Source organism: Littorina saxatilis, linkage group LG10 (genome assembly GCF_037325665.1).
Source record: "Littorina saxatilis isolate snail1 linkage group LG10, US_GU_Lsax_2.0, whole genome shotgun sequence".
In the NCBI taxonomy this organism is placed as follows: domain Eukaryota; kingdom Metazoa; phylum Mollusca; class Gastropoda; order Littorinimorpha; family Littorinidae; genus Littorina; species Littorina saxatilis.
The window spans coordinates 9286406-9296637 of NC_090254.1; the positions used below are offsets into that span (position 1 = coordinate 9286406).

At 41.6% G+C, this 10232-nt stretch overlaps 1 protein-coding gene and 1 long non-coding RNA gene across 2 annotated transcripts in view; one reads left to right on the forward strand and one right to left on the reverse strand.

Moving 5' to 3' along the window:
* The window catches only part of LOC138979183 (heparanase-like), a 13580-nt gene extending 5219 nt beyond the window's left edge, over window positions 1-8361 (reverse strand). Inside the window, exons 1-7 of the mRNA XM_070351980.1 lie at window positions 8145-8361; window positions 7699-7822; window positions 5176-5300; window positions 3951-4124; window positions 2654-2828; window positions 1917-1967; window positions 1118-1327 (exon numbers count right to left, since the gene is read on the reverse strand). Coding sequence (XP_070208081.1) covers window positions 1118-1327; window positions 1917-1967; window positions 2654-2828; window positions 3951-4124; window positions 5176-5300; window positions 7699-7822; window positions 8145-8202 — 917 coding nt within the window. The 5' untranslated portion in view covers window positions 8203-8361. The remainder of the gene's footprint in view (window positions 1-1117; window positions 1328-1916; window positions 1968-2653; window positions 2829-3950; window positions 4125-5175; window positions 5301-7698; window positions 7823-8144) is intronic.
* The window catches only part of LOC138978123 (uncharacterized), a 255844-nt gene that overhangs the window by 177048 nt on the left and 68564 nt on the right, over window positions 1-10232 (forward strand). The window lies entirely within an intron of this gene.

Genomic DNA, 10232 nt, shown 5'->3' on the forward strand with positions numbered 1-10232 from the left:
TATATAACTCAGTGGATGGAGCTCACCAATTATAGTAAGCGCGATAAGGAAAATCTGCGCATAATCTGCGACAAGTCACGGCCGAGTTGAGCAGCGCGCGCACAACTGAGTTTTCGAGTCGCTGCTAAATTTCGCTAAATCGAACCTAAATCGTCAAGGCCGTTCACATGGCAGACGTTTCACCGACATGGCCTCGACAACTCAGGAGCGATTTCAAACCGACAAAAGTTATGGAAAAGTTGGTTAAAAGTCAGCCATGTTAACGGTACTTTAATATCATTGACGCAGTATGTGTATATCTGTATTGAGTAACAAGTAAACTAGATATTTCGTCACGCTCATAAGAAAAAATACCTATCTCAGTGTTAGGCATTTCTGGAGTGAAACTACAGGGGAAGCTACTGGAAGGGTATCTATCATGTGTTAGAGAGTATGAACTCTCAGACCATCGGATTGCCACGGTAACATAAGCAAAACTGCCGATCTCGTTTCTTGAGTTAGACACTTTTTCTTTATGATACAGGAAGACTTGTTTTGAGAATGTGAAGGTATGCAAACGCTCTTTGTGGGTTGTTATGCAGTTTTGCTGATTGAAAATGTTGCTGTCAGCTCTTTATCTCACGTTTATCCCGTGGTAACAGCTCGAGATAGGCAGTTTGCAACTGATAACTAAAATGAGATAGGCAGATTGTTCAGAAACCGAAGAAGTGTTTTTGCGTTTCTCTCAAAACATCAAAAAATGACATAGGCAATTATCTTATGAGCGTGACGATTTCCTTTCTACAGTAATTCAACTGCAAGTAAGATTTCCGATCACGGGAATCATGCTACTCATGTTATTCTTAAATGCAGCTTGCATTTGCACCATGAAGTGGTACATATACACCTTCAGTGTAGCCAAAACACACACACACACACACACACCATACACATTCGCACGCACGAACAAACACACACACATAAGCGCACACACACACACACACACACACACACACACACACACACACACACACACACACACAAACACACACACACACACAAACACGAACAAACAAACATGCTGACTTTTCACACATCTAGCTAAATACCTCAACTTCAAACAGATTGCTATACATACAAAAATCCATTGATGTAGGTCAGGTCAAGGTCAGGGGTGCCGGGACAAGATCCAAATGTTGTTCCAGTCTCGGAAAGCCAGACGGGAAGTTGTGGTACATATTGACGAGAAATGGAGACTAAATAGTCCAGTTCCTCCTTCAAACTGTCCATCAGTGTGCCATTGGTGAAAAAGCCGAGGTTCACAGCAGGATCGCCGGGACAGAAATAACTAAAAACAAAATAAAAAAAAATAGAAAAAATAAAGCCCGACAGTAAGCACACGCGTAGACACACACGGGCTCGCATGCACGCACGTTCGACAACAGACACATACACGCATACACACACACACACACACACACACACACACACGCACACATGCACACACGCACGCACGCACGCACGCACACACACGCACACACAGACACACGCACACACACACACACACACACACATATATATATATAATACACATTGAAACGTATTCTTTGTTGTAACTTGTTAGTATTGCGAAACTGTGACCAATTGTCAACCGCCGGCGCTTAAATAGAATTAGCAATGATACATCCAGACACACAGACAGACAGATAAACATACACTATCAAAGAAAATAAAGGATGTGAGAAGATAACAAGGCATTGATAGTCTAAGCAAACATCTAAACTACACAGTCGGTACAACCTTATTAGGGATAGACTAAATTTTCTCCACTCGCTAAGAAAAGGACGCGTATTTCAAGCAAAGCATATCTACTAATGATGGCTTGGAATCACAAAAATACATTGTACAGTAAATTGAAAGAATAAAACATCTCTTACTGGTGAACTCCAACTGCGGTCAGGGCCTGGGCTCCGCCACTCTTCAGAAACCTGTCCACAAATACCAACTGAAAATAACTGCAATTTGTGACCCTCCACCACGAAATGAGTCGCATGTCACCTCACGCGGTTCTGCGCTAGGCATAATATAAGTCCGGGGGGTGTCTAGTAACAGTGTGAGGGTCACCATAGTCACAGGCTTATAACTCGAAAAGTGTTCACTCTTTTCTAAAACGGTTTTCACCACTGGATAGAGCATAAAAACCTCTTTAAGAAAATGTAAAAATATGAAAATCACGAAAAGGTGACATGCGACTCATTCCGTGGTGGAGGGTCACATTTGGTCGCGTCATGTTTATAGCCATATACTGCTTTTACAAATAATTATATAGTTCCCTCCCTCCCTCCCTCCCTCCCTCTCCCCTCTCTGTCTCTCAGTCTGTCTCTGTGTCTGTGTGTCTCTGTGTGTCTGTGTGTGTGTCTGTGTGTCTGTCTGTCTGTCTGTCTGTCTCTCTCTGTCTCTCTCTCTCTCTCTCTCTCTCTCTCTCTCTCTCTCTCTCTCTCTCCATCTCGTTCACTCTCAATCTCAGTGTTTTTGTTGATCTATGTGTGTTTTATGTATGATTGCGTCTGTCTGTATGTCTGTCTGTATGCCTGCCTGTCTGTCTGTCTGTCTATAAGTTTGAGTTTATTGAGAAGGGAGCAAACGTATGCCAAGACATTTCAAGGACACTTACTCAATAAAGTATTCTCTCGTCTTCGTCTGAGTTATCCTTGTGACTTCGGGTCCCAGAATGCAAGAGTTTCGGTAGAGAGGGAACTCTTGCAGAACAGATTTTAAGGTCAGATAGTCGTGCGCCAGAGCCTGTGCGGATACCGTTAGGTTATACTTCATTTCGAAAACGTTCGGTTCTGAAACAATAATATGAAAACACACAACCTTTGCAATTAAGTCAAAGACAAGATATTTACCATATATATATAGATATACTCCATAAAGATTTAAGAAAATATACTACACGTAATAAAAACACATGATTGAAGTCGCGTAGCGGGTGAGTGCGATACAGATGAGGTATACGTACAGTGTCATGTATATTCGTTACATTTGGACTGTGAAATAATATGTCTATGCTGGCGAGATGGATTTTTTTTCCCTGTCCATACACCTGTTCCTTGTTCCGGTGTGCTCTCACGCCGCCCCGTCCCTGCACTCACTGCTCCATCCACATCTTAATTTCGTTCTGCTGCCAGACTTGTCGATTTTACAGACGCTCCAGGGAATGATGTCGGGTCGCTGCGGTAGGCTACCCTAGGAAGATGACTCTGCACTTCTGCTGAGTCACTTCGACGGTGTTCAGTAGTGGGTCTGTCCCGAGCCAACGGACGCAGCCCACTACCTACTATGCCCCCTACTAACGACATTGACTTTAAAGTCGCGGAGCCAGGCTGAGTGAGCGTCCCCTCCAGAGAGCAGACCGCCACCACGTCCCTCCGTCGACCCCCCAGAACGTCACACGTTGAAGACTGACAGCAGAAGTACTATTCAGGAAAGGATGGAACAGGAAGGAGAGACAGAGGCGAGATGGAATTTAGCCCACGGGTTTGCTAACATTTTTGGCCTTTTCGAATGTTTGATGTTAATCATGTTTTGGGTAAACTTGTGTTTTTTAAATTCTGTCTCGCGGGAAGATTATTCTCATTGTTATTAAATCAGGCAAAAACTTCATCAGGAAACATATGAAGAATGAAAGAAAGCAAGAAAGAAAGTAAGTCAAAAAGAGAGAAAGAAAGTAAGAAAGAGAGAGAGAGAGAGAGAGAGAGAGAGAGAGAGAGAGAGAGAGAGAGAGAGAGAGAGAGAGAGAGAGAGAGAGAGAGAGAGAGAGAGAACGAAATAAAGGAAGAAATAAATAAAAGAAAAAAGAAAAAAAGAAACAAAGAAACTAAATAATTACAGAAAGAAAGAAAGAATAAAAAGAAAGAAAGATTCCGCCAACTTTAGAGAATTTTATGCAAAATGCAATTTCAACCTACCATTCCCCAACTGGAAACAGTCGACGACATATCCCTGTTGCGAGAAGAACTTGAGTATTTCACGTGTGTTGCTAGGGTCCCAGTACCCGTTCTTTCTCACCACGACGTTCAGATCAAAGATCAGGTCCCATCCTGCCAGCTGAGAAAGTCTCCACATCTTCTCCAGTACACTCGCTGAAATACAGAGTTCTAGATGATCGAACGTGCAGCAAAGACCTGTACGCGTACGTGTATTCCGTCACCCGTGACTCACTTTTTTTCTCTTCAATGTTCCAAATCATACGTTGTTTTGCTCCCACCAAGACTGCAGATCTTGGCAAACGCATGACGTAAAAACTAGATTTGATGACGCTACCCGTACACGTTCCCGTACACGTCCTGAAAAGTGTCACATTTAGATTTTTCTAATGTCCCACACAGGATAACAACCACACGTAGAGGTCGCTAGGATCATTACCTCGCCGGCATTTTGCAAGCGAGCCCCACGATCTTGAGATGAGTTAGTTATAATTATCTGTTTCATAAGTGTTTGTCCATCTGTCTACTTCGAAGACATTTTGATCGACGTACTAGTAAAAGTTACGTGTTTTTTTTGTCAATGATAAACGTTCCAATTGCCTACCATTCGGTTTTTTTCATTCCCATTTAGAGTCGTTTCAGTGACAAGAACTGAATGCTTTGTGAAATTATATAATTGATTTATAATAAGATCATTGGGATTTTTTTTTTAATTTAGACGGTTATAGTCAAGTCCCTTAATTCAAAATTAATGTGCTGCTAAGATGTTTAACCATTTACAAGAAAAAGAAAAGGTTGCTATGTTGGTACGTTTTCAAGCAACTGTTAACAAATTCCCAGTTAAATCTCACAAAGGGTTTACTCAGCAATGCAAATTAACATTAAAAAGAAAGGAAAGACGTTAAACAAATCAAACCAATCCAGAATAACACTGGTCTTGTCGTCTCTCCCCCCCTCTCTCTCTCTCTCTCTCTCTCTCTCTCTCTCTCTCTCTCGCTCTCTCTCTTTCTCTCTCTCTCTCACTCTCTTTGTCTCTCCCCGCCTCTCTCTCTTTCTTTTCCCTCTCTATCTTAATCTCTCTATCGATCTATGCATAGATATACAAGCGAATATGCGTATCGTTTGATCCATATTCTTTTCTTGTTATCTTCGGTTGTACTCAATTACGCCAGAAAATCCTGCAACGATGTAAAAGGACTGAACTCACGTCCAACCGTGTGGTTAAACCAGCCATTCATGGTTGCGTTGAAGACCATGTCATCGGCATCAGTTCCTCCTACACGGACATAACTCGGAGAAAGCGCTCTGGCCAAAGTGTGGAGTTTTGGAGAGCTGAACAAAACGGATAAGACATAGTATGATGAAAATACTTTAAGGCAACAAACATATTGTGGTCAACACTTCTCTATAACTTCCTGAAAACATGTTAAGCAACAGTGCATATGAAAAAGAGGCATATTACACGAGTTTGACACTTTGAGATTTTAATGTCTTGATTAAGAGTAAGTTCTGTGCAAGAAAAACTAAGTTATTTTTGTATTTTGTTACCTTTAGAAATGTCAAAATTCGTATTGCACAGGTCCCCATGGTCCTTTTGCCGTAACGCTGTCAAATAATGGCCTCGTGTTCCATTTGAAATAGATGTTAAAAAAGGCGTCCTTTAGTCACATACAGCCTGCAACTCCCGCTTTCTGAGTAGTGATACTGTAAATAGTTATATATTTTGTTGCTAGTTTGCCAATAACCACTATTCCAAACCAGCTCTCTCAGTAAATAAATGGTACTCATAAATCATAATTAAAAATGCATTATGTATAATCTAAAACGTTAGTCTAAAACATTGATTTTTCTGGTGTGATTATGGGGGCGAGGACGCCCCCATTCTATACGGATAGTTTAGAGGTTGACCATGGGCAGCGCCATTTTGTTGTGAAATACGTCATCAGTTTGTGTACACAGGAAGTTGTGACATCCGTCACCCTATGGGAGGGGTGAAGGCAACATTGTTCATCTGTAGAAAGTTGTGAAATCCGTCACCCTATGGGAGGGGTGACGTCAAAATTGGTCATCACAGAGTTTGTGTAACACAGGAAGTTGTGAAATACGTCACCCTATGGGAGGGGTGACGTCAAAATTGTTCAACAAAAACATGATATGTCGCATTGTGCAGGGTCAACTGCAACAAACTCAAACCGAGCCATTCATACCTAGCTGTATTTGAGTGACTTATATACCCGACATTTTTATTTCTTATTTTTAGCACAGGTGTAGGAAAAATCATGAACCAAAATGTTATTTATTTTCTAATTTAACATTTTTTTTACAAATATGACCATGGTCTTTTAAACATACAGTGACATTAAACATTGTTATGTTAAAAAAAAGAAAAAAGAAAAAAAGCTTTTGTGCACAAATCAGAAAATACATTGTACATTTTACCTACAGGCCAAACAGTGTCTGTTGGCGGCAAAGGGCCCAGCAAGTTGCTATTTTTAGATCGATTAAAAGTTGTCAAGAACAGGCGCTTACATTTGGATGTGTCCACTGATAGTAGGTTTGGTTGTGATCAATCAGAATGATGTAGGAATAAAAATGTATGACAGTTTGGTATGATGACATGTAATTCAAATATGCTGAAATGTAATATTATACATGATATAATATTATTATGGCTGTTGCCATGACCATGAACCCCAAGAAAGGTTTAATGTTATGTAAAATCAAAATACCAAAATCAAGCACCTACTAATCTGATCTACGGTGCGGCTTGGACCTAATATGGATGGACACGCAACTCGCTCAGCCAGCCAGCGCTGCGAGACTTACAGCGGCCAACTTCGCCGCGGCGCGCTCACTGGCTCAGTATTGAACTTGCGTCAAGGCCGATGCGCGTAGATTCCCAGAATGTTTACTTTCGGTTAGATTCTTCGACAGCATTCGCAGAGGTGACTGCCGTATTGTGTACCGCAGTCAGAAGTAATTTATTACTTTTGGGAGTTTAGTAACGTGATATCAGTTTTCAATTGTTCGTTCACTTATATTGCTTTCAGATTTAACACACAAGAAACAGTAGCACGGTTTTCGTTGCGAAAATGTGCATTGGCAGTGCTACGCGATCGAATTGTGTATTATGTACACGCGGTGTTCTTCTGGAAAAGACCGCGTCAGTCGTTCAGCCCGCGAGCGGTGGGATGGGGGGGTTCACATGGTTTGTTTGTTTCAGAACCACACCCATATACACACATTTCACATGTAAACCATTTGTCCGCCCCCTGTCGATATTTATCGACTAAGTTCCTTGTTTGTATTGTATTCAGTTTGTGAACATTTGGAATGAAGAAGAGTGTTTGAGGGTGCGCTACAAAACAATGTCTGAGAAATAAAGAGACGTAAGCGTTTTACATGCATACGGCATTGGCAACAATAGTAAGTGACAAAGGAGTAGTTCTGAACTCAAAGAACGTTCCTGAATGTGTTATGTCTCGATTCAACATTGGTTTTTTCTTCTTTGAGCCATGTGACGTCGCGTCAGAGTCCGAAAAAAAATCCTATTTAGTCGGATAGCAGAGACTACAAAAGAGTGCACGTTTGTGTGTGTTCAACCATAAAAAAAGATACAAGACATTTTAACTAAATTCGATCGATACATAAATGTAGTTTGTACTTTTGACCAAAATATGACATTTTACACAGATCTCGACAAAAATACATTTAACGTCTAATGTCTTACCTGAGATCCAGAGCAGACATTTGTCCATAGACAAGATACCTCGTGTCCACGGTGATGCCCACAAACTTGGGTCCTTTCTCCGCCACTGGCTGTTGCAGATCAATCCTCACGTCCATGGCAAGTCCTACAAGAACCAAGGCCTTGCTTTAAGTTTGTTTGCTTGTTTTCTGGTATGCCCTCTATGCCGTCAAAGCAGCCGTTCCAGCAACCTACCGGAAATAATGTTAAAGTTTTCTTAGAAAATGCATTGTGTTTTAATTTCTTACATGTCTTAAAATGTATAAATGACACTTCCCGTTTTTACTTGGATAATTTAAAATACTGTTCTCTGTCCGTCCAAACCCAATCAATCAGGTAATCAATTTAACGTTTGTAGCGATTGTTAAATGTGTCATATACTATGCAAGAAAAAAGGAATAGAACTCAGTCAAGACTATTGGTCTTACCAGACGACGTCCCAAATATGAGGAAAATGTGGTATAAACTTATCGTTTTCCAAAACATTTTGCTTTGGGACTTCTAAGAAGCACCACAAACGTGTGAAGAAGTGTTGTTGTTGGAAACGGTTGTGTGACAGTGAGAGAGACACGCATTTACTAGCGCTCAAATACGCGACTGTCGTTTCATAAAATCAAGGACAGGCGTCCTTCATACGGCGTCATGGATTTCAAACTGTGTACTACATCTCTTATCTTTACTCATAATTATCTTTCTATCATGTGGCGTTTTTGATCGTGCAAGCGTTTTTAACACTGGAACTTTCCAGCCCACCCGAAGCCGCAAAACAGCGCGCACTGTGACAGTAAAGTTTAACACATACCTAGACGCACACGACGATAGCTGTCAAAATAAAAGCAGCTGGGATCGGCCCGGATAAGTCTTATTCTGTGAAAAATGAGTCGATGATATAGGTGAGGCTGTACCGTTTTCCATATCATGAAAACGTAATCTCTGTCGCCTGTGAATATAATCAGAAAATGCTCTCAAGAATTTGGTCTACTTGGGAAAAAGCAAGATTAGAACGGGTCGCACTACTCATTTTTTGCACAATGATAATCTCTAGATTCTTCAGTAGGTCAACGCGTCCGGCCGTAACGTTACAAACTAATTCAATTCACATGTTCCTTCTGTTGTCTTGGTCTGATTTTCTATACCGTGTTGTTAGGAGGGGGAAACTACGTGATCCCTTTACGCGGGTAAAACGCAACGTCTTGAGAAAAACACTTTAACTAGAGTCAGAAACGCACTTATTGAATACGATTCTTCATTCATAGGCTTTCGTGATACACGCGCATTCGTTGGCATAGTGCAATGCAAAGCAACACATTGCTCTGATATATTGCTTTAAACATATAAACTTAGCAAACAATTCGTACCCCACCCTTAGCATTCATTCCCGTGTCATTTCATTCAAGCTTGCTATGCCATTGTAGGCACCCAACTTGGCTATCGGGAACACTTTTCGGATTAAGGATTTTTTTCCCATGAGATTTTTAGGGGTACCATGACGGCCAAGTGCTGTATTTCAGATATATACTCAGTGGATTTATTTTAACACTCTCAGTCAGGATATTGTGCCTACATACCAGGGGTGCGTTGCCTAGAGCTCACAATCTGTTGTTTTTTTTAGGGACAATTCGACGACGCGTTGCGTTTGGTTGAGGGCGCGAAGCGTTCGAACCTCCTCGGGGGGTCAGGGGGCATGCCCCCCTCCCTCCCCTCCCCGGAAAATGTTGAATGAAACAAGGAAAATGGAGTAATCAGTCTGGTGCTATCTGAGCCAAGAAACTTCCCCTAATACACCTTCAAAAAAGTAAATTTAAGAAGACAAATTTGGATCAAAACAAGGATAAATGACCGATCTGGTGCAACCACAGGCGGAAGGTATCTTCCACTGGACTACTACTATCACAGAAAGACTACAAGGTATGTCACTCACCTTCGAGTCTTCTGTGTTCTTGGAGTCGCTTCCTGGGGAAAAATATTGTTCAAGACGGTTTGCCTCTTCCCACAGTCTGTGTAAGATCAAATAAATACAGTTGAATGATTGTTTGAACTGTATGTACCTTTCATTTTCAGCTTCCGTCCGCTGCAGGTTGTTTTTAACCATCATTTGGTCGAATCTTCGTTTGCGAGCCGCTAATATCCACTTTGCGTCAAATCATGCATCCGCACCCAATATGTATACCAGCGCATATGAAGAGGCAAACCGTCTTGAACAATATTTTTCCCCAGGAAGCGACTCCAAGAACACAGAAGACTCGAAGGTGAGTGACAGACCTTGTAGTCTTTCTGTGATAGTAGTAGTCCAGTGGACGATACCTTCTGCCTGTGGTGCAACCTGAGCTAGCAAATTACCCAAACTACTTTTCAAAACCGTCACTTAAGAGACAAAGGGGGGTTCCGGGGCATGCTCCCCCGGAACAAATTGATACAAATCAAGAAAAATGGAGCAATCTGGTGCAATCTGAGCCGATCTCCCAGGTCAACTCAGTATGTGCAGACCTGCTAGTGGCTTATCCCCCTTCGTGTGC